General features: G+C 51.4%; 12 protein-coding genes across 12 annotated transcripts; 6 read left to right on the top strand and 6 right to left on the bottom strand.

The window, feature by feature from the left end:
* Positions 1-838: 838 nt before the first annotated feature.
* N7510_003813 (2-oxoisovalerate dehydrogenase subunit beta) lies at positions 839-2,114 on the bottom strand (the record flags this gene model as incomplete). Its single annotated transcript, XM_056975739.1, has 3 exons — positions 839-876; positions 933-1,498; positions 1,555-2,114. 3 exons carry the CDS (start codon positions 2,112-2,114, stop codon positions 839-841), a joined length of 1,164 nt encoding a protein of 387 aa, XP_056835695.1.
* A 464-nt stretch (positions 2,115-2,578) lies between these two features.
* N7510_003812 (alpha/beta hydrolase) lies at positions 2,579-3,541 on the bottom strand (the record flags this gene model as incomplete). The annotated part of the gene is made up of 1 exon (XM_056975738.1): positions 2,579-3,541. The coding sequence occupies one exon, from the start codon at positions 3,539-3,541 to the stop codon at positions 2,579-2,581; it is 963 nt and encodes a 320-aa protein (XP_056835694.1).
* A 216-nt stretch (positions 3,542-3,757) lies between these two features.
* N7510_003811 (argininosuccinate synthase) lies at positions 3,758-5,378 on the top strand (the record flags this gene model as incomplete). The annotated part of the gene is made up of 7 exons (XM_056975737.1): positions 3,758-3,772; positions 3,879-3,921; positions 3,975-4,016; positions 4,067-4,087; positions 4,150-4,915; positions 4,964-5,039; positions 5,091-5,378. 7 exons carry the CDS (start codon positions 3,758-3,760, stop codon positions 5,376-5,378), a joined length of 1,251 nt encoding a protein of 416 aa, XP_056835693.1.
* Positions 5,379-5,635: 257 nt separating this feature from the next.
* On the bottom strand, positions 5,636-7,249 carry N7510_003810 (putative salicylate hydroxylase; the record flags this gene model as incomplete). Its single annotated transcript, XM_056975736.1, has 4 exons — positions 5,636-5,673; positions 5,731-6,059; positions 6,115-7,155; positions 7,203-7,249. 4 exons carry the CDS (start codon positions 7,247-7,249, stop codon positions 5,636-5,638), a joined length of 1,455 nt encoding a protein of 484 aa, XP_056835692.1.
* Positions 7,250-8,461: 1,212 nt separating this feature from the next.
* N7510_003809 (cytochrome P450) lies at positions 8,462-10,301 on the bottom strand (the record flags this gene model as incomplete). The annotated part of the gene is made up of 5 exons (XM_056975735.1): positions 8,462-8,633; positions 8,698-9,005; positions 9,061-9,518; positions 9,581-10,157; positions 10,218-10,301. 5 exons carry the CDS (start codon positions 10,299-10,301, stop codon positions 8,462-8,464), a joined length of 1,599 nt encoding a protein of 532 aa, XP_056835691.1.
* Positions 10,302-11,492: 1,191 nt separating this feature from the next.
* N7510_003808 (uncharacterized protein) lies at positions 11,493-12,153 on the top strand (the record flags this gene model as incomplete). The annotated part of the gene is made up of 2 exons (XM_056975734.1): positions 11,493-11,655; positions 12,032-12,153. The coding sequence occupies 2 exons, from the start codon at positions 11,493-11,495 to the stop codon at positions 12,151-12,153; spliced, it is 285 nt and encodes a 94-aa protein (XP_056835690.1).
* Positions 12,154-13,517: 1,364 nt separating this feature from the next.
* On the top strand, positions 13,518-15,246 carry N7510_003807 (fatty acid desaturase; the record flags this gene model as incomplete). The annotated part of the gene is made up of 2 exons (XM_056975733.1): positions 13,518-13,711; positions 13,773-15,246. 2 exons carry the CDS (start codon positions 13,518-13,520, stop codon positions 15,244-15,246), a joined length of 1,668 nt encoding a protein of 555 aa, XP_056835689.1.
* Positions 15,247-15,765: 519 nt separating this feature from the next.
* N7510_003806 (uncharacterized protein) lies at positions 15,766-17,201 on the bottom strand (the record flags this gene model as incomplete). Its single annotated transcript, XM_056975732.1, has 2 exons — positions 15,766-17,088; positions 17,142-17,201. 2 exons carry the CDS (start codon positions 17,199-17,201, stop codon positions 15,766-15,768), a joined length of 1,383 nt encoding a protein of 460 aa, XP_056835688.1.
* Positions 17,202-18,551: 1,350 nt separating this feature from the next.
* Positions 18,552-21,776, top strand: N7510_003805 (glutamine amidotransferase subunit DUG2; the record flags this gene model as incomplete). The annotated part of the gene is made up of 6 exons (XM_056975731.1): positions 18,552-18,776; positions 18,859-18,984; positions 19,038-19,169; positions 19,220-19,768; positions 19,816-20,002; positions 20,050-21,776. 6 exons carry the CDS (start codon positions 18,552-18,554, stop codon positions 21,774-21,776), a joined length of 2,946 nt encoding a protein of 981 aa, XP_056835687.1.
* Positions 21,777-21,903: 127 nt separating this feature from the next.
* Positions 21,904-22,764, bottom strand: N7510_003804 (DUF3632 domain-containing protein; the record flags this gene model as incomplete). Its single annotated transcript, XM_056975730.1, has 2 exons — positions 21,904-22,316; positions 22,371-22,764. The coding sequence occupies 2 exons, from the start codon at positions 22,762-22,764 to the stop codon at positions 21,904-21,906; spliced, it is 807 nt and encodes a 268-aa protein (XP_056835686.1).
* A 1,999-nt stretch (positions 22,765-24,763) lies between these two features.
* N7510_003803 (uncharacterized protein) lies at positions 24,764-25,792 on the top strand (the record flags this gene model as incomplete). Its single annotated transcript, XM_056975729.1, has 2 exons — positions 24,764-24,900; positions 25,528-25,792. 2 exons carry the CDS (start codon positions 24,764-24,766, stop codon positions 25,790-25,792), a joined length of 402 nt encoding a protein of 133 aa, XP_056835685.1.
* An 823-nt stretch (positions 25,793-26,615) lies between these two features.
* Positions 26,616-27,633, top strand: N7510_003802 (peroxiredoxin; the record flags this gene model as incomplete). The annotated part of the gene is made up of 4 exons (XM_056975728.1): positions 26,616-26,636; positions 26,692-26,899; positions 26,950-27,131; positions 27,196-27,633. The coding sequence occupies 4 exons, from the start codon at positions 26,616-26,618 to the stop codon at positions 27,631-27,633; spliced, it is 849 nt and encodes a 282-aa protein (XP_056835684.1).
* Positions 27,634-27,829: the final 196 nt, after the last annotated feature.

The raw sequence follows: 27,829 nt of genomic DNA, 5'->3' as shown, positions 1-27,829 counted from the left end.
GAAGTGGTATTTCCATGCTAAGCAGTCGAGATATCTCGTAATGGAGGATCTACTCTATACGAACTGTCAAAATGTAAACAGATCTTGTTTAAAATGAATATTATTGTTTCCTTGATCTGACCTAGATTATTCTAAATATCCATGACCCAATCGGCCTATTTCATCAGGGCACAGCTTTGACCACCGCGTTGCTTCGTTCCCCGCATTTATGCCAATCTTCACCCAGGCCGGGAATATTCCTGCGGAGTAATAGACATTGAAAAGATCCACTTGATCCGGATCCTGTTCTCGACTCCGTGTGGTGGATTAATCGGATCAGCACAGAATAATGAATCTTTCTAAGCGAGATATAAAATTATTCTCGTTTTCAAATTGTACCGAAATATATCATATGGAAAGAAACTCTAGATACCTCTGTCCGACAACCAGCGGCAGAGCTTAAGCACAGCTTGGCTGTCTGTAAAGACAACTACCCTTTTGTTGGTTCCTTGGTTTTTAACTTTGGTCCGAATACAGTCTAGGGCCTTCTCTGTCGCTCGGAATTCCGCGGCGTACACAGTTGAGATATTGTCCGTTCCCATCTGGGAGAGCTGATGCTGCTCGGCTAGATCGACGACAGCCGCAGCGCTAATTCTCCCTTCATAGACACTTCCATCGGTGTAGACGCAGTAACCATTATTCCATACTTATTACGGCCTTACGTCATACCAGCCTCTATTCTTAGGCCCTCTAAGCTCGAAGACTATGAAGAGTTTGGTATAGATTCATATGATTGATGGAATGCTAGGCAAGCCTGCCGAGCATGGTATTGTCTATTTTAAACACTTATTGGCTGCGCTTAATACTCGAGAGTCTGCTTAATGGCATCATAGATTCCTGAAGAAAAGCCATGTTAAAGGGTGTGCGCAAAGGGTAACTAAGGACGGACTTACTTGCAACGTCAGGCAGAATAAACTGCTCATAGCTCAACCCAGTGTGAGTACTCCAGCCAGCAACCCGCTTGACAGGAGCTTCCAGCCGTAGAAAGGCACCCTCCTGGATGGTGGAGGAGACTTCGGCCCCCACGCCATAGTTAATCATACTCTCGTGCACGACAACCGCTCTCCCGGTTTTCCGCACACTGTCCAGAACCGTCTGCCGATCCCATGGATAGATGGTCCGCAGATCGATCAATTCGATATTGACTCCCTTCATGGTCTTTTCAATGGCCGAAATGGCAGCAGAGCAAAGGTATAGAGGCTGGCCGTAGGAGACAATCGTCAGATCCTTGCCCGGTTTGATCACCTCAGCCTTGCTGAGAGGGATGGTATAGTATTCGTTAGGAACGTGCTCCACCGCGGCACGATACAAGATCTTCGGTTCCATGAAGACAACGGGGTCGTTGCACTCGAAGATGGATGAGAGGAGTAAGCCTTTCGCCTGTGCAGGTGATCGCGGCACGACAACACGGAGGCCAGGAATATGCGCAAACAGCGCTTCCGGTGACTGGGAGTGGTATCTGTTTGGAAATTTAGCGTCCTTGCCAGTCTCAACAAGATCTGCTGTGAAACGTACAGTGCTCCGTGGCCCACCGCACCACAAGGCATGCGCAAGACCAATCCACCCACATTGATCCCACTGGCCCCTTCCCGGTACCGAAACTTGGCAGCTTCGTTCACAATCTGGTCGAAAGCGGGATAGACGTAGTCCGCAAACTGGATCTCCGCCACTGGCTTCATTCCCTCTGCCGCAGCGCCAATGGCGAACCCGGCAATACCTTGCTCCGTCAGGGGCGTATTAAACACCCGATCTGACCCAAACTCGGTCTGTAGATCCATCGAGCATCGAAACACACCGCCAAAGGCAACATCTTCACCGAAGAGCAGGACCTTGTCGGAGGTAGAAAGGGCCGTTCGCAGGGCGGAGTTGATGGCTTGAAACAGGTTCAATCGTTTGCTGGTAGCCGCTGCAGGGAATTCGGGGCTCCCGGATAAGGAGCTGGGCGTGTGATGTAGTAGAGGAGTGGTCTTGTAGTCGATCGGCAGGTTCAGACGTGCTGAAGGTGATGGGGCTCCCGAGTAGCAGCGTCGCGTTTGGCGGAGGAGACCCCGTACTGGAGCCCGTGGGACAATCATCGTTGGTGAGCGTAACGTGAGAGCAACAAGGAGAAAGGGCGCATGATTGTGCTTATATTATTTCTTTTCGCTTTAACTGAATGTTGCGGCGGGGGGTAGACGCGACCGCCGCGGATAACCGAAAGCGGTGCAAACAGGCCAAACTGTAGAAGCTATGACGAATGCCAGGAGAATCCGTACAACTAGAGCACCTTTCCTTCTGTTCGAGGAAGTCCGAAGGATTGCTGCGAAGCCATATTGGCCCTGAGCCACCGTGGGAATTGATTTTGAGGATCCAAATGCAAGCCATCACGCTGGAAGGTGGGAATCGACAGATCGACCAACAAATCTCAGCAAATACTCGAACGGCCTTCCTGATGGTCGGTGATTTATAGGCGCAAGAATGAAAATTTCCTGTTTTCCCGCCACCAGTTTACTCTAAAATACCTTAAATATATGATTGTATTACTGATATTCCAACTACATTAATTAAAGGTCGATCTCCAGAATCTCCGCCCCCAACCGAATAGGAGAAATCCTCTTCCTATTACATGACCAAAGGCCAACGGCAGTCCAAATCTAAACCACGTCAAAGGCTGCCAGAGCGTGGCCTTGGGCACTGCTATCACATCCCCACGTCCACTCAGTGTAGATGCATTCCCCGCGGACTTGCCTCTGAACGCCTCGACAGCCTCCCACACAATCCTCACAGTCGCCTCCGGTTGACTCAGAAACGGCGAATGGCTCGTCCGCAGCTCCCTATGCTCCACACTCCCGCCCATCTCCCTCGCCATACCCACACTCATCCGCTGTGCAACCACCGGTAAGGCCCGGTCCTCGACGGTGCCAATATACCAGGAAGGCACATCCTTCCACCCAGCGTATGTGTATTCTCCACCCTCGAACAACGCTTTCAGGCTCTGCGAAAGCAGCTGGGAGATCCAGAATTCCGCCTCTTCGGCTGGCAAGTCATGATAAAAGAGCTCGCGTGGAGGAATGACAAGCTCGGCATAGCCGGTTGCGCTATTGACACGCCAGGAAGGAGGCGGATGCCCGAAGAACGGGTCCATAAAGGAGAGTCCTGTTAGGTTAAAGCCGGTGGCGATGAGGATGAGGCCGATAACGTATCCCGTTGCAGGGGTTTGGGTGGTGTCTCGTGGCCGCGCGAATCCCTTGATCGCACTACTGCCCACCAGGCCACCGTAGGAGTGTGCAATGACTACCACATTGCGCCCGTGGGTTGTCTCCTCGGATATAGCTTCGCGGGCAGCATCGAGATCGTCTTTAAAGGTCGCGGCCGGATTCCACGCCGTGGAGGGGAGGGCCACTGAGACACATTTCAATCCATGCTGCCGCTGGAGGAGTGTGGTGACCTTGTCGTAGCATGTCGGTTGATGCCAGGAGCCATGGACGAAGACCAGCGTCGGGAGAGGAGGATTACTGGGCATCCCGGAGGATGCGGGCGGTGGTGGTTGATTCCCTATCTACCAAGTAGCGCGGAAGAGTCTAGCGGTGAGGGCTTATCTCTTATCTGCCGCCTCACCCACACTTGGTCTGCCCGCACATTTTTGCGGTGACTCAACTCCTCCGTCTCTTCTCTTCTGTACTTCCAATTCACTATTCCCACCACTTCCGCTCCCAGAACAACTCCCACTCCATTCACCATGGCCAAAGGAAAGGTATGTGCCTCCAATTGCTCATCCCATTTCCCCCGACAATTCCAATGCTGCCAGACCGCCACTTTGCCGACTTGCGTTTCTGGGGACTGACACTTCCGTCGCACAGGTTTGCCTGGCTTACTCGGGTGGTCTCGATACGAGCTGCATCTGTATGCGCCCCTGGTGCTCGTCCCAATTGCATCTGCTGATATCAAGTTTGAAGTGAAATACCTGATCGAGGAGGGGTATGAGGTCGTGTGTTTCAGTAAGTCGTTGTGTGACATGCGTGTCTGTCCTCTGCTAATCCGGGAACAGTGGCCGATGTTGGCCAGGAAGGTACAATTTCCAGACATCCAATACCTCCCCCGATCGAGTTCTGACCCGAACCCACCTAACAGAGGACTTCGAGGCCGCTCGCGAGAAGGCCGTGAAGATCGGTGCTCTCAAGTGCGAGATTGTCGATCTCCGCCGGGAGTTCATCGAGGAGCTCTGCTTCCCCGCCATTGCCTGCAATGCTGTCTACGAGAATGTTTACCTGCTCGGCACCTCCCTGGCTCGTCCGGTCATTGCCCGTGCCCAGATTGCTGTGGCCCAGCGCGAGGGCTGCTTCGCGGTCTCCCACGGCTGCACTGGCAAGGGTAACGACCAGGTCCGCTTCGAGCTTGCCTTCTACGCCCTGCAGCCCAAGATCAAGGTTATTGCTCCATGGCGCGACCCCGTCTTCTACCAGCGTTTCGCTGGCCGCAATGACCTGCTCGCCTATGCCGAAGAGAAGGGCATCCCCGTCACATCCACCAAGTCCAAGCCCTGGAGCATGGACGAGAACCTGGCCCACTGCTCGTACGAGGCTGGTATCCTGGAGGACCCTGATACCACTCCTCCGGCCGACATGTGGAAGTTGACCCAGGACCCTCTGACGGCTCCCGATCAGCCCGAGGACTTCACTCTTACCTTCGAGAAGGGTGTTCCCGTGAAGCTTGAGTTCACCGAAGGTGGCAAGAAGAAGACTGTCACTGACTCCGTCGACGTCTTCCTGACTGCCAACACCATCGCCCGCCGTAACGGTGTTGGCCGCATTGACATCGTTGAAAACCGTTTCATCGGTATCAAGTCGCGTGGCTGCTACGAGACCCCTGGTCTGACCATGCTGCGTAGCGCTCACATGTGAGTCTTGTCGCAGAAAATTGAATTATGTCGTCTAACCTTGTACAGTGACCTGGAGGGTCTTGTCATGGATCGCGAGGTCCGCGCTCTCCGTGACCAGTTCGTCACTGTCAACTACTCCAAGGTTTGTAAATCCATATTACCTATTTGACCATATCTCTAATCGGTATGAAAGCTCCTCTACAACGGTCTCTACTTCTCCCCCGAGCGCGAGTTTCTGGAGTCCTCCATCACCGCTTCCCAGAAGTCCGTCAACGGCCAGGTCCGCTGCCGCGCCTACAAGGGCACCGTCTCTATCCTGGGCCGCTCGTCCGACACCGAGAAGCTGTACGACATGTCCGAGTCCAGCATGGACGAGATTGGCGACTTCTCGCCCGCCGAGACCACCGGCTTCATCACTGTCTCTGCTATCCGTCTGAAGAAGTACGGCCAGATGAAGGCTGAGGCTGGTGAGAAGATGTAAAACAAAAGCGAACAGATGCTTTCGTTCGGCTTCAGTTGATTGGAATTGCTATATGTTGACCGTCACTGGCATCCACGAAAACAACCCAGCGGACCTGATGTATTTACATGTTTTGATGTATAATGGGATAGAAAAATAGCAATGCTGCGGGAATTTATGTTGCGAGCCTCGTAGAATCCAACACATGTTTGCTCCAAGTAAATATGTCCATCACTATCAGCCGGGATGTCTCTTCATCCGGGTGATTGGTCGGCCTATCACAAATTGGCGTTGACCTTGACGCCCTCTTGCATTTCTAGCCAGTTCAAATTAGCACTCAACAAACAGCACACCAAATAGGAAAGAGACTCACCCTTCCAGGCGTCCAAAGCCGCTTTCTCGGCATCCCAACCCCATAAAAATTCCTGTGTCTCCCGATCTGACCACTTATCCGGGTTTGTCCCACTGGCAGACGCGCGGAACTGCTCATCGCGCGCCCGCTGTTCCGGGCCATCGGGCAAATGTAATGTGATCCGATTCTCGGAGCCAGATTGCTGCACAGTCTCTGCGCGCTGCTTCCGTGACTTCTCATATACTTGCAATGCCCGTGGAATGTCTTTGTGAGATGTGATAGACGACAATACAACGCCGAGCGCGGCGGCATCTTCGACTGCCTGCGCGGCGCCCTGTGCGACATATGGTCTGCACGAATGAATTAGTGGAGGTACAAATAGTCCCCAGAGCAAAGAACACATACAGCATCGGATGGCATGCATCACCAAGCAAAGCCACAGCTCCCCGGATCCATGTCCTCAGCGGACGATGCAGGCACAATTTCCACTCAAGCACCTCATCGTCATGCACCAGATCAATGAGCTTCCTTACCTTGGAATCCCATCCTTCATAATTATCAACCATCGCCTGCTTCGACCCCTTAGTCGTCCATGACTCTTCAACTCCCTGTCTATCCGGATGAAGCAGCACAACGTTGTACAGCTCATGCTTGCGAACCGGGTACGCGATAATATGCCGTCCAGGCCCGACCCACCTCGTCGCCTGCGGTTCGTCAATGAGAGTCTTCAGCTCTGGATCCTTTTCCATAATGCTGCGCGGTAGGATAATCCGATACGCTGCATCGCCGGTGGGGATTGCTTTGATCGATGAGTCCTGGAGCAGGTGCTCGCGGACGGTGGACTTGATCCCGTCTGCACCGATGACCACGTCGCCGCGAATGATTGTCCCGCTCGATAGTGTCACGGAGGCAGGACTAAATTGTACATCGGTGACAATGGAGTTCTCGCGCAGCGTCACGTTATCGAGTTCTAACGCTTTGGCGATCAGGGCGTTGTGCAGGTCTGCGCGGTGCACGACCACTTGTTGCCCGAAGGTCTTGTTCACTGGCACTGTGCCTAGAAGGCTACCGTCTTGCCATCGACGTACGTGAATGTGCTCCAGTGCCACGTCTTGGGCGTGGATCAAGTCCGAGACGCCCCATCCTGGAAGTTTTGGTGAGCAAGAATCCGACAGGAGATGGGCTGCATGCATTCTTACGGTCAAAAAGGCGAAGCATATTTGGCGAGACTTGAATCCCGGCTCCCACTTCCATGAGCTATTCAATCTGTTAGCAAGATTCACCACGACTAATGCGGTACTCGTACCTTTGGCGCCGCTTCCAAGACTACCACACGATGCCCTCGCAACCCCAGCGTCAGGGCCGCAGCCATACCACCGATGCCTGTGCATGTTAGACGAAATCATGTTTTCATAATGCTTTGCGAAAAGAAAAAGCATACCAGCACTATCTAACATCAGCACAGGTTCAAATAAACTGCAAGAAAGACATACCCGACTACAATGACATCAAGCGGCAATTTTGCCCGTGGCGCCGCCATGCTGGTCCTCAATTCAATCACTGAGGGAAGAATTCTATATGCGGCAGAGAAGAGATGAAGAAATCGGAAATTCTGGGGATAGGTCGATCAAGACCGGTTCTGGCCCTGGGAATGGACTCTATTTCAAGAAAATTTGCTCAGCGTCTGCCGTCCGATGGGTTTGCCGGCCCACCCGTCCACTAACAAGAAACGGGGAATGCAAGAATAATGAACGGCTTTCCTTTTGTGCTTAAGACACATCAACGACAGTAGGTAACTCCTTTCTCAGCCCCTGCTCCACAGGATCCGATATCGAGTCTGTGCATCTTCGTCATGTGTTTCAACTGATCGGCCTCGGTGGCTGCGGGGAATAGTGTAGAATAGCGCACCATAAACTATGTAAACTACACAGCATCCGAGCAATATTCGCGCTGATCAATGTTTTCCTATTGTCACAATCTCTATTACAATGTCTACGACCACAACTCCGACAGACAATTGACTCTCTCGATGCTCAACTCAATGTGGCGTGTTCCCGGAGCCCAAAATAGTTGGCGATCGGGCGGTTCCATCGGCTCTTCACGCGGACATCATCTGCCGAGCCCTCACCAGAAGCAGTAATCATCAACCCTACCTCCCCGACGACTATCATCCTGTCTAAAGTCATGAGCTAGTCCGCTTATCCTGGGGGTTACGGCAAATCGCGAATTAACTCTCTGCCGATGGCTGTGAGGTGTCGTATAAAGATATCGCCCAGACCGGAGCTCGCCTCCGCCCCGGGGACACCGCAAAATTGGATAATGGCCAAGCTTTGTCGAGCTGTCACCTGAACACTTTCCTAGTTGTGGGACGGACCTCCAACATTGGTTTAACCTGGGGACGCTCACACGTCTTACTATGTATGTCTTTGAACTGCGAGAAGACCGGACGCGGCCGCAATAGTAGATTTCTCAGCCTCTAGATTATCGCAGGGATACTCTGCTTCTCTGATGCTCGCGCCCTGTGCGACTGCCCAATTCTCACCTTCAAAACCATGTCCAGATCCAGTCAACAATCCTCTAAGCTCCACCAGGCGGCTTCATATATCCGCTCCGATTGTCGGCTCATTTGGAGTATTCTTTGCCGGGACTATCAATCACAACTAACCCACATGTGCAGTGAACGGACCTTATCTGTACTCCTCGAGACGATCACACCGGCGCAATGCATTTTGCCGAAATTTGTTCAAACTGATTAAAGTTTGCTGGCGGCGTAATAGGTGCTCATGCGATATTGAGTCTCGCCTTCGTATGGAGATAAATTCTCGAGCGCCTTCTGGCCCTCCTTTTCGATTGTCGCTCGGATTTCGGGGCTGCGAGGCGTGATCCGGCATTGGAAAGGACTGGGCCGCATGTTGAGACCATTCCTGCACAGCAGAGTTCTTCTGTTAGCTTAACCGAACCGCCAAAGCTCACTGACCAGAGACTCACGTATAGTCAAATATATCCACCGGGATCTCTCTGCCTCGCTCATCTACAGCTTTGTCGATCTTGAATCCCCAAAGTAGGCGTGCAACAGTGATGAACGTGCCCTGCTCCGCCAGTCCTTGACCGCTACATACTCTCCTGCCCCAGCCAAAGGTCATGTACCCTTTCTCTCCGGGAAAGGGACGACTATCTGAACTTCCCTTGATGTACCGATCTGGATTGAAACGATCCGGATCAGGGAACTCCCGTTCGTGATGGTGGATCGCCCACACGTTACCCTGGACCCAAGTGTTCTTGGGAATCAGCCAATCCTATAGCCATCTCATCAGTATGGCTTTCAGAAAGAGGATCTACGTATATCCATACCTTGTAGTGATCGTCCCTGATCGGCGCATGCGGCTGCCCTCCGATAATCGCAACAGATCTCCACCGCAGCACTTCTTTCACGAAAGCTTTGACGTACGGTAGATTCGGTTCGTCGTCGAATGTTGGGCTGCGATGTGGTCCCACCACGCGGTCCAGCTCTTCCCACGCTTTGGGGAGTGCTTCTGGGAACGCACAGCAGGCTAGCACGAACGTAACAAGCGTCGAACTGGAGGTGTCACTACCTGCTCCGAATAGATTCCCTGACAGGGAGGAGATTTCTAATTTTGAGAGGTTGTGTTTGGGTGATTCGTCAAATATACGCTTCGCGTAGCATTGCCGTGCATCGGGGTTGTTAGCAGCTTCTTCGGCCAAAGCGTAGAAAAATGGCCTGCCGCGGCCTTGGCCACGTCCAAGACCGTGCTTCCAAGGTGCCATCCAAGTTGGGAACTTTGCCAGGACTGGAGAGTGTTAGCACACTGCATCCGAGAGGTTTCTTTCCAGCATATCAAGTAGTACTCACAGGGAAACGATTCTATCAACATAGGAAATGTCTTCCCAGGCACATTCAACTCAGCGGCACGCTGCATCAAAGCAATGACCTCGGTGATAATCGGATCCGTAAAGGTAGCAACTCGTCTCCCAAACCCAATAATCGAGACGACACTAGTAGCATAGCGCTCAAAGTGCTTCACGTACTCCTCCGGCTCGCGCAAAAGATCAAACGCAACTACCTTGCTCTCGTCATTTTGGAACCCGCGATAATTCCGCACCTGCTGCAGTCCAACTCCCATATGCGTCAGTTTCCGATGTAGCCGCCATCGGTCACCGTAGTACATGTTGACTAGATTCGACTGGCCTGCGCCGAGCTCGCTGAAGACCACCATTCGGGGCCGAGAGGCGTAGATTGCGGCGCGTTTGTCTAGGAGTTCAGATGCGGCCCAGGCGTCACAGATCCAGACTGTTGGGCGGCGGCCGATCCAGAAGGTTATTATTGGAGTGTTGTAGGAGCGTGCTAGGTCTTCAAAGTATATCCATGGTTTTGTGTCGGGGAGGAGATGGGTGTTCCCGAGTATGGGGAGAGGTAATGGGCCAGGAGGCTATCATTTTTGTTGGTCTAGAGCGTTCTCTTATATATTGAAGGTCAGAGTGAGACTTACCATCTTGAAATGTAGATAAATCATGTGTCCATAGTCGGCGACAAGCATGATACTTGCAATAATGCCAAGTGTCAAACCCACCATTCTGAGATCGAGACACTGCAGTGCTGGGTGGTTCAACACCCGCTGTGCTTGTACCAGAGCCAATAGCTCCTCGAGCTTTTCTACAATCATCTTCAACCCCTAATGTAACTGTTTGGTGAGTTCAGTGAAAGCGATAGGTCCTTTCCATGAATCTGACACCCAGGGCTCTGACTTAGGTGGCAGCGTAGTTCTATTTACATTTCCTTGCGAGAAATCGGATAGCCTAAAATGCATTCCTCCCATTTCTCATCAAGTGCAGACATCCACCCCCACCTCGGCTCCAAAGTTCCGAACCCCAAGCGCTTGGGATGTGCGGGGCTTTTTATCACTCAATAGCTATTGAGTGAGGAGCAGAATCGGAAATATACAATGCCATCCTTTCTTGTCGAGCCCCACATGCGCGCTACGAATCTGACGGCAACGGAACTGGATAAAGAACAATATTGTGAGGGAATATATCTATGAGAGCATTGCTCTGCTCAATAAGGTATAACTTCGGGCAAAGTAGGCCATGCTCGTCTTCTCAGGCCATCCACGACAGTCTCATCCCTATTTCCTTGAATCTGTGGGGCAAGTGAGCCCCAGATCCCCTTATTTTGCGGGGTTTGTGGGGAGAAGGGGATAGTATTGAAGATCTATGATTCGAATAATGATGGACCGAATTCTTCATAGGGGTGTATATGAGTACAGTGTGCAGGCAAGGTCAATATTCGCGGAAGGCAAAAGCAGAGGTGAATATGATTACCGGCAAATAGAAAGGACATAGGCAGGCGCGACAATAGATTCCCGACACTGCCTCCTGCGAAACTCCCTCTTCCGACATTTTCCTTTCCTTTGCAATCATCAACAACAGGACCACCTTTAACAGGAATACGCACAATGCACGAATGTCCTTCTAGATTCGAACTCTCTGGAACGGTTTCCCTTGCTCTTTCTTTCCATGCCTTTCTTCGGCGGTGGGATTCATGACATTGATGCAAAACAGGAAGGGGCTGAAGGCCGCTTTCGACATGCAGGTATAACTATGGAGAAATAATAGGTGGCCTGCTCTGCCGGGGGCGGCGGTTTGGGATGTGGATTCTCCTACGGCATTGTGCCTGCCAAACTGCATCTGACGTCTGGTTTCTGATCGGTTATTAGACGTACTTCTTTACTGTATGTGGCACCTTCCGAGCGTTCGAGTTCTCGATTATGAACACTTGCTTTGGCTTCCTGGGTGTCAATGTCGGCATGATTGTCATTTGCCACCTGCGCGGTTGGCGTGCCATTCTGATGCTGGAGGCAATGGCATGCGAATTCTGCCAATTAGCAAGTGCTATCGCAGCAACCGTGAGTCCGAGCACCCTACCCACCGGTCAGACGATGGTGGCATTAACGGCGCTATTCATGTTATTATAATGGCTGTATCAGCGCAGCTAGCTACCCTGTCCCAACGGAGCTGGTCAGCTCGAGGTTGCGTGCGTGGAAGGTGGGCACAGCCGCGTCATTGGGATACCTGCTAGCATGGCTAACCAACTTTCGTACTTCCTCAGTCCGGAGCATCTCGATTGGATATGTTTCTTCCTGCGCCTCGTGGAGAAAGAAAACGATAACTAACCGGGGTGATTGTACAGGGCGCTCAGTGCGGGAATATCTGGGTTGCATCTAATTTCCTCTGCGTCACATTTTTCTATTTTCTCATGCCAGAGATGAAGGGTCGGTCTCTGGAAGAGCTAGACGAGTTTTTGCAGTTGAGGTGCCGGCCCGCAAGTTCCAGTCTTACGAGTGCCTTATTGAAGAGGCCGCGAGACTTGACGCTGGTGATGCAATCCATGCAAAGGCTCCTGTCGATCAAAGGGGCGAGAAAGAGTGACTGAATTGTCTCTCAATGCTCCGGGATATATTATATTGCGATGCGCAGAGGAATGGTGGCTAATTCATCCTGTCCTGCTGTATTAATTGAAAACCATCCTGGCTATTCAGAAAATATGAACCGGATGTTTGTTTCTTTTGAATGAATTGGTGGCATTGGCGATTTGTGGCTGCCTGAGGCCAACACCATTATCTCCCCAAGTACGAGTCGATTAAAAGCCATTGCTTCCTTGAATGAAATGCCAAAAGAAGTTGAATTCCCCAGACATTGGGGGAAGTGAATTGAGTAAATTATCGCCCCAGTCAAAAAAAGGTGGAAATTGTGGCGAAACCGTTACGAATCCCATGGTCGTACAGCGCCGCTTGGGACCATTCCCATTATCAGCCCTTCGATACCGTTCTACAGTATTGGCACCCTTTCATTAGCTCAAAATTGCCAACGGCCATTTATTCTATTTTGCTATCCCTGTGAACAGATAGCCAACGTTGAACAGAAATAATTCAGTGGTTAATAGTAACTAGAATTAGGTGAGTAGCAATAGGGGAAGATGTTGCTAGATGTACGTGGCGACTGACGCCCCAAGAGCGGGCTGCGGGGCTCGAGCGGCGACAACCTAAGGGTCTAACTAAGAGCAGATCTCGCCTCTTATTGTTGTCGGCAATATTGTCGCTTCCACAATCGATCCACGGGGAACATTTGGTTTCCTGGTTATTGTTTTTATTTTCTTATTGGTTCCTGTACCGTACCAACGGCTATCTCCCACGCAAAAACAGCCTGAGACTTTCTAGAGTCCACAATGGGTCCACTATACGGGCGATGTGGCATGACAGTCTCTACACCCTGTCTACACCCCACTGTTATAAGTGGATAAATTAGGAAGCTACCATGTTAACTAGTGCTGGCGCGTCGAATCCTACACCCGCTTGGATCCTCCACAAACCATAGTTTCGGACAAATGACCTTGTTGAAAACTGCCTCGAGGGGGTTCTCTGTGGAGTCCCAGATATACTATACGGAGCACCACGTTTTTATCTACGTAAAGGGGCAAGGGGTATTTCCAACGATCAGATGTTTCAGGTCCGAAGACAGAAGTCCCGTAAACTTTAAGCTTCTTTTTGCACTGCCCCTTTTCGTACCCCTGGGCCAAAAAGGAAAGGAATGTTTTGCGCCGTGGAGCGAAGTTTAGGTAGAAGGATTGTAGATGGATTTCTTCCGTTGGTAGACGCTTTGCCCCAGTTTAGCGAACTTCCTTTTATATATCTCTCAACGCCATATCCTCTGCTTTTGCCCACCAAACATGACCGGAAAATCTCAGGCCATATCACAATTTTGTCATCTCTTGACAATTTTCGCAAACGAGCAAGATGCCCAACCCAACCAGGGCCAGGGACAATGTTTTGTCGAGACGTGAGATCGAAGGCATGATTGCCGAGGACAAATTGATTGTCATTGTCGACGACAAAGTCCTCAGACTGGATGCTTGGGTCAAATTCCACCCCGGAGGCGACATGGCCATTAAGCACATGGTGGGCAAAGATGCCACGGACGAAGTGAACGCGTAAATATCCCATGCCTCTTCATTCCAGCTCAATATCATGTACTGACACTCAGCCCAAAAGACTACATTCGCAGGAGGCTCGTCAACAAATGAGCAAATTTCAAATCGGCCGCATCGAGGGGAGATGGACCAGCTTTCTTCCTCCCATTCAAGGCGGCATTTTCCGTCCATACTGCGAAAACGAAACAAACGAAGAGGATCTGTCGAGTTCAGAGCTATCAAGTGACGAAGCCTCAGTCTTCGAAAGCAAAGAAGACACATTTGGCTTGAGGCGCAGGCTATCAGTGTCGTCCATGTCCTCCACAGTCAGCGCCAGTCCTCTACCAGTCGAAGAAAGCAAGCCGGGACCCTGTGTGATTGACGCTCTGACCAAGGAGGGAATCCTATTGGATTTGTCGAAGTACCCTTCTCTCGATGCCGGGCACCAGGAGAACATCACCCAGAAATACCGTCAGCTTGACAAGCGGATTCGCGCGGCCGGACTTTATAACTGCAACTACTATGCCTATGGGATTGAAATATGTCGATACGCTCTTCTTTTTGGTCTCTTTGTCTTCTTCTTGAAACGATCCTGGTTCTGTCTGTCCGGTTTCTTCCTCGGGTGCTTCTGGCATCAACTGGTCTTCACCGCTCATGATGCTGGTCACATGGGTATCACCCACGATTACCAGATTGACTCTGTGATTGGGATGATCATTGGGGACTACCTAGGCGGACTGAGTGTAGGTTGGTGGAAGCGAAGCCATAATGTCCACCATATTGTTACCAATACGCCAGAGCACGATCCTGACATTGAACTGATGCCTTTTTTCGCTTTGTCGCACCGGTTCTTTGCCAGTCTGCGCAGCACATACTATGATCGGGTCATGGCATATGATGCGGTGGCGAAATGTGCGGTCAAGTACCAGCACTACTTGTACTATCCCATCCTCCTCTTCGGCCGTTTCAACCTCTACTACTTGAGCTGGGAGCACATCTACGTCGGCCGTGGCCCTAGAAATGGTGCTGGCTGGTGGCACCGTTGGTTCGAGCTGGCTGGCCAAGTGTTCTTCTGGGCCTGGTTCGGCTATGGTGTTGTCTATCTGAGTATACCAAACTGGTGGAGTCGGATTGCCTTCGTGCTGATTTCCCACATGGTCACTGCACCACTGCATGTGCAGATTACTCTCTCGCACTATGCCATGTCCACTGCGGATCTCGGTCCTCTTGAATCCTTCCCCCAGAAGATGCTCCGGACAACCATGGATGTGGATTGCCCAAGGTGGCTAGACTTCTTCCATGGCGGACTCCAATTCCAAGCGGTTCATCACTTGTATCCCCGCATCCCTCGCCACAATCTACGCAAGACACAGGAGTTCGTCAAGGAATTCTGTGAAGAGGTGAAGATTCCGTACGCGGTATTTACCTTTTACGATGGCAACAAGGAAGTTATCGGGCGACTTGGCGAGATTGCGAAGCAGGCGAGGATCTTGGAGGAGGGTCGGAAAGCGTGTGCTGAACATGGGGTCTTTTCGGATCACCACCATTCGCACTGAGGACGTGTCATGTCCTGTAAGATGACTTTGTATTAGACCATTTAGACATTTGATGCTTTTTGCCACTTGTACTTCTCTATTCTGAAGAACCATAGGGTGTTTGCTCTCCTGTGTGTTTGATAACGTTTGTAGCTGCCTGAGGCTAGTGTCGTCGCGCCTGCCTATATAAAATCTTCTTCTTCCTTTCTTGCCCGTCTTTTGTCTTCACCTTTCACCCTCTTCCCATATATATGTATGCAATCCCAGAGTACCTCGGGGCCCACTCGGTCAACTTTGCGGACGTGCAATACAACTGGAGCTCAGAACGGCTTTCATGCAAGGCCGAACTCGGACGGGCTCACATGGCTTGCTGGATTCTAAGAGGAGCTGCGAAGGAGAACCAGCTTTGTATATCGGATGGGGGTACCACGACTACCATGCATCTTAAAGGCGAGTTATTAACGCATGGGCACTATTACATCCAATGCCAATTCCCGCTACAGCCAAAATAGAAAATAAAAACGTACGGCTGCTGTTTCGTCAAGGCGTAAACATAAGTCGTAACCGACTAGGGCCCTTCTTCTTCTTCTTTTCCTTGGGCCGTTTGTCTTGTTCTGAAGACTGGCCTCCAGTTCCAGTTCCAGCCTTTGTTGAGCCCGCTTTACTTGACGTTCTCGTGCTGGAAGCTCTGCTGGAAGTGGGGGCGGAAGCCTTGGTCGACTGTCTGCGGAAGAGCCGCGAGGATCCTCTAGGGGGAACTTCCACGCGCTTTTCTTTATTCGTATGCGTATGTGTATGCGTATCTCGAGAGGAGCGTCTCGAACGCCGAGATGAGGAGACGGATGCATCTTCCTGACACATGGATCGCCAGTCTCGAGAAATATCCGCTGTCCTCACATCCATCCCCGACATCGCCGCCGCTGTGGGGGTTATGAACTCGCCATCGACCGATGTCCCGAAACTAACGGCTTCCATATCAGCGACGCCGCGCCGCCAGTTCTCCAAGCGACCGAAGGTGTCCATATTCTGCAGTTCCATCATCTCATCCACCCCCGCAGACTTGTTCTCTGCGTCGTCCTTTCCGGACGAGATCTTTTTGATAATTTTGTATCCCCCAAACATGACAACCGTCACGCCAAGACCGACGCCAGCCGCAATGAGAAACTGTGGACTGGAAAGAAGTGCAAAGACAGTCGGCGCAGCATTTCGGAGAGCGGATAGTGCGGCTGGCGCCATCTTTGATGCGAGGTTACTAATCTCCGCCAGGGTCAGTGCCACCGCGGCCATGGCATCTGGATGCTTTTGCAAATGGGTTATCGTAGCGGAGGCACTGTGTTGTACGCAGTGTGCCTCTTCGAGAAGCCACTGCGCCCGATGGACGAGTCCATCTAGCTGCTTTTTCTCTTTGAGCTTCTGCTCCTCCGGGCTGTATCGGGACAGTGCGTCCGGGTGAGCTTCGCCGTATGCAAGGTCCATATCGATGTGGGCGTCCGACTTGGACCGCGCCGTCGTGGGACGTGCCTGTATCTGGTTTTCAGGTGAGTAGATCGTGATATCATGATGCGTATGACGTCGAGCAATCTCCTGCGGCGGAGCGTAGTATGTGTCTCCGCGAGACGTGACCGACTGCTCATAGTGTGAAGATGTGCGGCGGCGATGGTGATGACGGGTTGAATGTTGTTTTGATTTGCTGCCGTGAGATGGCCGGTTGCCTGCTGCCGGCGAGCCATCGATTTGGTAGGCAGCTAGACCTTGAAGAGCTTGTTGCTCAGCGGCTTTTGCACTGCGCTCCGAGTCATACTGTGACTTGCGCTCGCGGTAGGCTGACTTGGCTTGATTAAAGACGCCGAAGAGTTGTTTACTCTAGCTTTGTTGTCAATATACAGTTCGGGCTTCTCAGTTACCAGGAGGCTTACCGTGCTGACAACCTTGCCGGACTTGTCAATCACAGCGATAGTCTGACCGAACGGCGGCATGGTCGATGAAGAGTCACCACCAAATATCCGGCTACTGCGTCATCTGCCGAGGGTGATCAACGATATAAGAAGCGGTGTAAAGCGCCCGTTGCAGTCGTCCCGTTGATGATGCGTGTGTCCACCGGGTAGAGCGCAGCGCAGAAATTCAAAAACCCGGGAGTAGAATGTATGGAGAAGGAAAAAAAATGAAAAAGCCTCAATTACTAACGACGACGATGTGTTCGATTAAAGATCAGCGGAAATAGTCCGATCGCAAGGATAATAATAGGTTCTAGGCACGAGCGTTGGGCAGAGCAGCGAACAGGAAGCAAAACCGTGCCGCAGCAGGGCTGGATGGTTGGTTTGGGTACCAGTGGCAGGCCGACACGCATGCTCGTTAGTTGGTCAAGTGTGAGAGAGGAATCACATCAACAAGGCGGTGTCGACACGGGGCTGATTGGCCCGTCAACGCCACGGTGGCTGAGCGATATGTGGCGGTGCCGATGCCATCCAGAGTAGAGTACTTGTTGGCATGGATTGAAAGACACTCGACAGCCCTCGATGGGCTCAGTGCAGCTCGGACGGGCCAGGAGTACCAGCCAGTGGCTCATTGTCCGGCCCGGTGGCGCCATCATCACCGCGCGACCGAGCGAAAGGCCGCCTCCTGTCCTAAAGTCCATGGGCGCCTGCAGATGTGGGAATGTCTAATTAGTCCAGTACCTAATGGCGTAGATCAGGGGCCGAGTGTGAAGCATGGGTCATAGTTAGTGGTAGCCTTATTCTTCCAGTGTGCGGGCGTTGATCTTCAGCGGTGACCTGCCAACCTCTGCTGCGACATCAAGGCTCTGCAAGAAACCTCCCCGCCCGAGCCCATTATTGTATCCAGCAAAACATGGCAGTCATTGCGAACGGTCACTCGAGACCTCCTCTAGCTCGCCTGCTGTGGGAACCCAGGTGTGTATACCGCCTATTGTTGGCCATTCTTGGGCGTCCTCGCACCGACCGACCGAGAATGAAACAAAAAATACTGATGGTATTGTGACTGACTGCGAATTCCAGGGCTGCCTGCTGCTGGAACAACAAAAAGGATGCTAGGGATGGTGAGTCTTAAGTTTTGTTGATGGTGCCATCGCGAGAGAGACAGACCGCCCTCTCCCTTTCTTTCGCCGCATGATTCATAATTTCCCCGTCTCCATCCACCAAGCCTCCAGCTTCCAGCACGACTGTCAGGGCTGGGCGGATCTGATATTCCCGGGGGTACGCCGGATGATCGGGCGCTGCTCAATTCGAGTCTAGTCTCACTTAGCCGGTGGAGCTTCGTGTTGCTTCACCAAAAAGAAAAAAAAACACTGGCTGATACGTGTACCCACCATGGACTTCACAGTGGAAGCAGAGAGCGCCTCCGATGTCGAAGAGCAGTCCAGGACATGGCAGTCAGATCATTTGGTCGCCCCTAAGCTCGCCGATGATGTCAGTAGCGCCCATCCGCACAGCGACTGCGGCATCGGACATCGCGTGGTGGCTAGTCGATCGGTCTTGGCTCTGGTCTTGGACGAGGAGTGTGTATTCGCTGGTCTTCAAGGCGGCGACATTGTTGTAAGTCAATAGTTATCTCTTCACTTCTGGGTTATTTATCGTCGTGTATTTGTTTTCATGAATCTCCTGACCACTTTTCCAGGCGTGGTCCCTTGAGACATTTGAACTGGTGCTCTCGGTACATGCTCACAAAGAGAGCGTGCTCGGTCTCTACCTCTCCGAGGACGGTAGTCTACTATTCTCCAGTGGAGGGGATTCCGTTGTGAATGTAAGTCTCCCAAACCAATACAAAAAACAGGGCACACCTAATTCGCGTGGCAGGTGTGGTCAACCAAAACATTTGAACGGCTCTACTCGATCCATTCGCATCACGATGTCGGTGATATCTCTACCGTAGTCTACTCAATGACCAACCAAACCATGTACTGCGGTGCACAAAACACCAGCATCCAGGTAAGCCGATCCCAATCAATCTTTTGTCGCAATCCGCTTACTTTTTGCAGTGGTGCGATCTTTCTGAAGCAAGCTCGACCGTCAACCAAGCGCCATCTGCCCATCCGGCAAAGCGGACGCACCGCTTCTTCGACTCGCGAGGACCCGATGGCACTCGGCCTCCTCGTTCATCAGATGGCACACATTCCGTCTCTCACGGTGGTCGCGTATTAACATTCAAGCGTGACCATCACCAACTATTCTCGCATCATGGCTACGTCTACTCCATGCTCCTTGTCAAGGGTCTCATCGAATCTGCTCCATCTGAAGAAGCACTGTTGACTGGTGCTGGTGATGGCGTGGTTAAGCTATGGCGTTTGGGTCGTGAGCCCGGCGTGGCGCCTACTCAAGTAGCGAAATTTCAGAATGGAGACTCGGTATTATCCATTGCTGTGGAGGGACCACTGCTTTACTGCGGACTTGTGGGAGGCGCTCTCAATATTTGGAACCTCGACTCCAATCAGCTGGTGAAACGGATCACCAGGCATACTGGCGATTTGTGGGCAGTTGATATCATCCAGGGGGTGGCTATTTGTGGTGACTCGAGTGGAACAGTGAAGGTAAATTGCTTTTTACATTCGATTTGCTTCCTCGCTAACCGATTTAGAAATTCAATTCGCGGTTTGAGGAAATTGGTGGCTGGGTCGCTCATGATGGTACTATGCTCGCCTCCGCAGCCGGCCGGGTCAAAGATCGACGGATATATGCCACCGGTGGAAATGACAACACAGTAGGGATCTGGGACTTGACCGAGTTCTTCTTAACCCAGGAAGAACTTCGCCCTATCAGCAATGGTATGTTCGTTACAAGGTTTATGAAGGTTTTCTGACACACTCTCTAGATGAATTGGTCAACAGCCTCGCCAAGTTTGTTTCGTTCAAGACGGTCTCTGCCAGCCCGAAGTTTACTGGGGAATGCAACCAGGGCGCCGCTTTCCTCCGTCGCCACTGCAATTACCTAGGCGCTCACACGAAGCTCCTCACTACGGGTCCGAATACCAACCCTATTGTCTACGCTCGATTCAATGCTACCTCGACACAAAAAGTGGACAAAACAGTCCTCTTTTATGGGCACTACGACGTCGTGGGTGCTGATGCGAATCGCCCGAAATGGAAGACAGATCCATACCAGCTTGCTTCAATCAATGGCTTCCTCTACGGGCGAGGAGTGTCCGACAACAAGGGCCCCATTTTGGCAGCCTTATACGCAGCAGCAGATCTAGCTCGAACTAAATCTCTCCGCTGCAACGTTGTATTCTTGATTGAAGGAGAAGAGGAATCAGGATCTCAGGGCTTCCACGAGACTGTCCGAGAACACAAATCTCAGATCGGGCCGGTGGATTGGATCCTCTTGGCAAACAGCTACTGGCTGGATGACTATAACCCGTGTTTAACATACGGGTTACGCGGCGTAGTACATGCCAATCTGGTGGTTACTAGTGATCACCCCGACCTCCACAGCGGTATCGACGGCAGTGCTTTGCTGGATGAACCGATGAAAGACATCTCCATACTCCTGTCCACATTGGTTGGACGCAAGGGCCAAGTCAACTTGCCTGGTTTCCGTGACTCTGTTCGCCCTCTTTCAAGCGCTGAGCAGAAACGCTTCAAGGCCATTGCCGACGTTCTGCTGCCACGGCACCCGGAAATTCCAGATAGCCAGGCATTAATCAAATCGCTCATGTACCGATGGCGTGAGCCGTCGCTGACTGTGCACTCGGTCGAGGTCCCCGGCAACAAGAACGCGACCACGACCATTGCACACCGCGCCAAAGCGAGCCTTTCTATTCGAATTGTCCCTGACCAGCAGGCCGATGAGGTCGCCGCAAACCTGACAGCCTACGCACAGGAACAGTTTGCGCTCCTGGAGTCCCAGAATGATTTGACCGTGGAGATCACCGGCAAATCCGATGCATGGCTTGGAGATCCGGACAACGAAATCTTCGCCACACTATCCGAAGCCATCACAGAAGCATGGACACAAGACGAGCAAAGCTCCAAATACCAGTATCCCCCAGTGACCCCGTCCACCTCCAACGAACAGTCCACAGCCAAACCCAAGTCCGCCGTAGGACTTCTCCGCAGCGACTCGTCTGACAGTCTAGCCTCGCACATCGACCGCGTCATCACTTCAACGACCACCTCTTCCTCCAACAAAGATGCTGCCCGCAAAGGCTCCGTCCATCCAACAGCGACAGTCCCAACATCATCAACACTCACTCAGGCAGCATCAAATGGAGGCGGAGGGTCCGACGAATCCACCACCCCCTTGCCCATGCGAGCGAAATCCGACCCCCAATCTTCCGCAAAGACCGACCTTGCCCCCTCTTCATCTTCAGCTCAGTCGACTACACGACATGTCGTGAAACCAATGTTCATTCGTGAGGGCGGTTCAATCCCGACTATCCGGTTCCTGGAAAAGGAGTTCTCGGCTCCCGCTGCGAATCTGCCCTGCGGTCAGGCTAGCGATAATGCCCATTTGGATAATGAGCGCATGCGCGTTGAGAACTTGTATAAGAGTCGGGAGATCTTCCGGTATGTGTTTGCAAACTTGGTGGATAAGGCATGAGGGTGGAGTATTGTCTTTCCCTTTTATTTCGGTTGTATACTATACGATAAGCTGTCATAGCATCAAATATCACATAAGTTCTAAGGTTCATCTACCTCATTCTATTTCCACTAAAAGGGATTTATATTTAATGCTCGCATCTCTCCATCTCCAAAACGGCATCCTGGCATGCCCTCCTGACCTCATCGTCAGCCTCAGGATGAGCTGCCAACACCCCAAATCGAATTTTCCAACGATTCCATCGCGCGACAGAGAAGCCTTCCGTTTCTGCCACGCTGGCATGACGGATTTTGGAGGGACAGATGATGAAGTAAGTCGCTGCAGCAGGCACTAGCGCGAGGATATTCGTAGCCTTATTCTTTTGCTTTTGCTTCTTCGTCATCAGATCATCCTCTGTCCCCAATGCTTGCCTGTTAGCAGTAGAAGCATATATAATCCCATCGTAAAGCAACTCCTCTTGGATCAAGTAGGCATTTAGTCCGTTTAGATTCCGCCAGCGCCGAGAGCCTTCGTCACCTTGGACATATCTCAAGGTGCACTCTGTTCCAAACATCAGCTCCTTGGATTCATTCAGAGTCAGTCAGACAAACTTACGATGATATATCTCCGTCAGAAAAAGACTCATCTGCGGCAGCTGCCTCCACGCCCCATTCTCTTCATCAACATTAATCTCGCGCAGTGCTTTAATGAGCGCGATAAACCGCTTCATCGGCTCCGTGTGGCAGTCAACCTGGATCCCAACGCGAAACATGATCTCCCAGAATTCACTGAGGAAGCTCAGCGGCGGTTCTTTGGGATCATCGTCTTGTCGGATGGTCGGGTAAAAACTGTTTAGCTTCTCGGCGGCGGCGGGGGCCGTCCATGTTGATGTCGCGGGCAGATAGGTCGAGAGCACGTTGAAGATCTCGTGCTCAACGTACCAGTAGCCGGGATTGGCTTCTAGGTGTAGGTTTAGGGGATTCTCTTCTGTTGTTGGTGTTGCCATCATCCTGATTTAGGAAATGAAATGATATTCGGGAAATCTTGGGACAGGGTTGTGTTTGAACTGGGTTGCAGACGAGGTAAGTTGTTGAAGAAGAGGTACGTGGGGGCGAGATCATCGCGATCGGCTGGTGGGTTGCTCAAGTGGGCGGTGGCTGACATCGGTGGAGGCTATGGTTCCTGGATCATGGCAATCTAGTGCGAAAGTGGAAACATGGTGCATTTCATCTGGTGGCGAAGGGGTTATGCGTATACGAGGCTGATAAACATGATTCCTTGATTATCCTTGCTCTTCTGCAGTACTACACTACGGCCTGTTTTAGTTATAGTAGCAAGCATCCTGATCGAGTAGGAAAACATTGTTGAGTTTGCTAAGTGAGAAGATTAGGATTTTAGAAGGTTCAGTCAGATAATAGTGATAGGGTATTCAATAACGTTACTTGAGTATGGTAAATTTATAGCTTTGCTCAAAGATAAATAGTTACAAAAACACCATATAGACAATCATGACAAGGTGCACTTATTGAATCCCTTTCCCCCAGTCCTATGACACATAACACCACAGTAATGTCCATCAGTCATGGAATAAACCACCCGGCAATCCCCAGGGTCTGACTTTGGCTTCACATTCCACGGATACATCGACCCATCCGGCGCAATGGGAAACTCGAGTGTCCTGACACTATCAGAGTTGCAAGCCTGGTTATCCCATGTGATTTCGCCGCCGAAGTTCTGGAATTCATGTGGATAGTTCGTTGCTGTCTTCAGACCTTCTCCCGAGGGCGCTATCTTGGCTAGTTGTGCAGCGGCGGAATTCGAAAAATACACCAATTTGCCGTCAACGGTGCAAGTTAACTGAGGTTTGCTGCGTTAGTGGGAATTGTAGTTATGTAACTTGTGTTGCGAGCTTTTAACATACCCGGTCCCCGTCTGCTGGTCGGGTAGGGCATGATTTTGCTGCAAAGGAGAGCGGTGCTAAGAGGCTGACCACGGTTGCCAAGTTGATTAGGACCATTGCGATGGGTTGTTGGTAGTCCAACTCTTCGAGAGAGAAAGACTGATATAAAGAGGGAACGAAAATGGAGGTACTTAGTGCTCGTATCTCGGGGATCCTTGACTGCGGCGAGAGCCGCAGGATTATTATACTCCGTGCATTTCAACTCCATCCACAGAGAGAAAGACCATTGTTCTACGGCTCACGGACTACAGGCACCCTGAAAGTCAATACCCGCCGATCAAGTCAGCTCGGCGGAGCATAACCAATGAAGACGACAGAGCAGAAACAGTACAATGTTCCTGCAGACTCCGCCATCTCGTCCCTGACACTAAAAGCCGAGAAAAATGCCCTATCAGGAAATTGGTCTAACTGGCGATCAGAACAAGGTTGCAAGCGGCGGTGCACCGCTAATCGTGGGGGCCGAATAAAGTATGAAGATCCGTAACCAGAGGCGGCAGCAATTTGCCTCCATCTAGATCTGCTCGGATTATTGTCTAAATCGGGAAGACCAGCAACTCTGGAGAGCCTGACTCGTGGGATAACTAGAAGAGGCAGTGTCTTTGGATTGCCCGATTCGGCATATCGTCTGATCGGCCGAACCCATACTTTTGAAACAAACTCCAGTTCTGACACTACTATACCCGATCTTATTTAGTCTTTCGTATCCGAAAATTGAGCAATTGAGCCCATGTCGCATATTTTTTGTGTTATTTATCTTGACTTTGCACTGTGCAGAGTGCTTTTCTCTTTCCATTAGCCCCATCCACACACTGTTGCCAGTCCATCATGCATACCACCGCGCTGCTGTTCAAAGTGCTGCTGGCTCAGCTTGCATCTGGGTCTGTGATCAAGCAAAAGGTTTCACTTTCGTCTTCATCTTCTACTATCTCCACAACCACCACAACATCAGACTCTTCACGTCCAGTTGTACCACCTCCGTCATCACACCCGGCCCCTCCGCCTACATCCAGATCTACACCTGGAGGGATGCCTCCCGGTTCTACTCCAAATGGAGGAGGACCAGGTGCACCCGGACAAACGAGTAGCGGAAGTAGTCCTCCAGGGCCAGGCTCTAGCCCAGGGGCTACAATTACATCGGCATCAGGAGGCGCTCCCGGAGCTCTTCCGACCTTTTCCTCGGCGTCGGTTACTTCGGTGTCGACTTTGAGCAATGACCCTGAAAACTCACACACAACTATTACTGGAACAAACGGGAATCCAACTGTCCTTCCTATCGTTGGTGGTCCGGACTGCTTCGTGAGTTTTTTGTTTAACGAGGTAACGCGCCCTACACTAATGCCTTATATAGTTTTGTCCCAATCCAGACGATGGTTTCATTCTCTTTGGTCTGGCTGCAGCGGGCGTGTACCCACCCATGCCTGCTCCTGTTGGGTTTCCTTCTCCGCTGCCCTCGATTACGATTGGCACTGATGGAGACCCGACCTATTCATCCGAATCGCCGAGTCAGACACTTAGCGAGTCGTCTGATTCCAGCTCAACAACTACTAGTTCAACCACGACTAGTTCATTCACTCCCACTTCGGCAACGGTCACCTCAACAAGCAAAACTACACCTTCGTCTTCAATGCCAGTGACATGCTGGGGCTGGGACATTGGACCAACAAGCGGACCGCCCTCTTCATCACAACCTCCTGCGCCTACGACATCGAAACCGGCTTCTCCAGTGGCTTCCACAACGACCACGACAACGACTACGACAACGACTACCACCACCACCCAGGCTGTAGCTCCACCTTCTTCCCCAACAAGCAGTGCTCCGCCCACCCCATCCGAGACATCGGGCAACAATAAGGGCTCCAGTCTCTGTTCTTCTCTGGGAGGCGCATGCATGGCAGCCTATCAAGCGTATGATGACGACTACACATACACCCAGTATACCTCGTATACCCTCAGTGCCGGTGATTCTGACCCCCTAAATTGGCTCTTCTCCCCATTCGCGGACGACGGATGTGCCGCCATGTTCGAGTGCGATGACTATGGTCCGGGCATGACTGGACGTCAGATCAAGGATGCGTAAGTGACATTTCGCAAGGTTGGTGAACTATGACTGACATTGCCTACTAGGGTCGAGAATATGATCCAGAATGATAACGTGAAGGAGTGTGGAAGCACATATTTGTCTAACTCCTGTCACATTACTCTCAACGGATGCAACGACTGCGAACCCTCTGTTCCTTGTGTGCTGGTTACGTCTAATTCTGGTGTGCCTTGCTACAATTAGACCTGCAGACGCTTGAAACCGGTTTAATTGCAAGGTGTTATGGCTGACTTTAGGGACTTTATATACTTTTCATCTTATTTTTCTCTAAAATTAGCAGCTATACAAGGAATTCGTTCAGTGATTTTCTATAATGCTCATAGAAGTACTTAGCCTGGACTGGGCTATCAGTATAGATTAATGCCGTGCTCCTAATAGTGATAGATGGTCAAGCCCCAGAATAATAGCCTTTGGAATGAAAGTAGGCCTTCCTACTTAGGTCGTGAAAAGGTTGCTGAAGGTCACATTGCCCTAGTAAGCTAGCTACTGCTGACCTTTCGATCAAAGTATGGGCTCCAGGGACGGTGGAGAGGGTTTAAATACGCGGGAGAAAGACACGATAATTAAGGCGGTAGAAGTCTCTGCTCTCGTGTCCTGTTTGTATTCTGTTTATCCCGAACTTTGCACTCCTGGCTCCAGAGCTTCAAAGGTGATAGAGAAATTCGGAGACGAGCTAGCGTATCTGCGTTTCCATGTTAGTCCACCATGTGTGTGGAAATGATCAAGAGGAAAGGTATAATACCACCAACGTAGTAGCTCCATGCTTTGTTTACATATATCGTATCTAGTTACCTACATATTGATGTACCTCATATCTAATGACGTAACATCACGTGAAGTGTTTACTAATGTTCTTGCATCCGGCAATAACTCGCTAGGTAAACTTACGATTGACCACGCTTATCAAGAATAACCAATGGCTCCCATTATTATACCCCAGATGGCCTTCCGTGCATTCAGAGCTGCTCCCAAGCAAGCTCCCTGGGCGAGACTCACGGCCCAACTGCCCCGCCCCCAACCCTGCCTTCCGCCGCTTCTTTGCGGCACCTGCCCAGGAACAGCCGCGTCTGCGTCTGGGATCGACTGGTATGGTGACAATTGCTTGCATGGGATAATATCGCTAACCATTTGAGCAGCTCCCAACTTCACGGCTTTGACCACCACGGGCCAGATCGACTTCCACGAGTTCATCGGCAACAGCTGGACCATCCTCTTCTCCCACCCGGCAGACTTCACGCCCGTCTGCACCACGGAGCTTGGTGCGTTTGCCAAGTTGAAGAATGAGTTCGAGAAGCGTGGTGTCAAGATGATTGGCCTGGTATGTTATTGATTCTACGTCCTCTTTAGTGCCATTTGCTCTGACACACATCACTTCTCCCTAGAGCGCCAATGACCTCGGTTCCCACGAGGAGTGGATCAAGGACATCAACGAAGTGTCGTCCACGAGCGTCGAATTCCCCATCATTGCCGACGCCGACCGCAAGGTCGCCTTCCTCTATGACATGATCGACCAGCAGGACCTAGACAATATTGACCAAAAGGGTATTGCGTTCACCATCCGGTCTGTGTTCATCATCGACCCGAACAAGAAGATCCGTCTTACTATGATGTACCCGGCCTCGACAGGCCGCAACTCCGCTGAGGTGCTGCGGGTGATTGATTCGCTGCAGACGGGCGACAAGAAGGGCGTTACCACCCCGATTGACTGGCAGGTTGGCCAGGACGTGATCGTGCCGCCTTCGGTGTCTACCCCGGACGCGAAGAAGAAGTTCGGGGAGGTGCGCGAGGTCAAGCCCTATCTGAGATACACTAAGATCTAAGTGACGGTCGAGACCGGTCACATGTAAAACAAGAGTTAGAATGTGCAGCACCACCAACAAAACACTGGAATGCTGCAAATGTTATCCTGTTCGGTGACCCTAGGTAGTCAACGGGTAAATCTCGGGTGTCGGTCATGCTGAAGTCTCATTGTCCACACTTCCCCCTGACCTTGCTCGATTGGGCATGGGTAGGTCG

The sequence above is a fragment of the Penicillium lagena genome (genome assembly GCF_028827675.1).
Source record: "Penicillium lagena strain IBT 129212 chromosome Unknown utg000002l_segment0_segment0, whole genome shotgun sequence".
NCBI classification, from domain to species: domain Eukaryota; kingdom Fungi; phylum Ascomycota; class Eurotiomycetes; order Eurotiales; family Aspergillaceae; genus Penicillium; species Penicillium lagena.
Note: the sequence above shows the minus strand (reverse complement) of the source record. Positions and strands in the feature narration are given on the sequence as shown.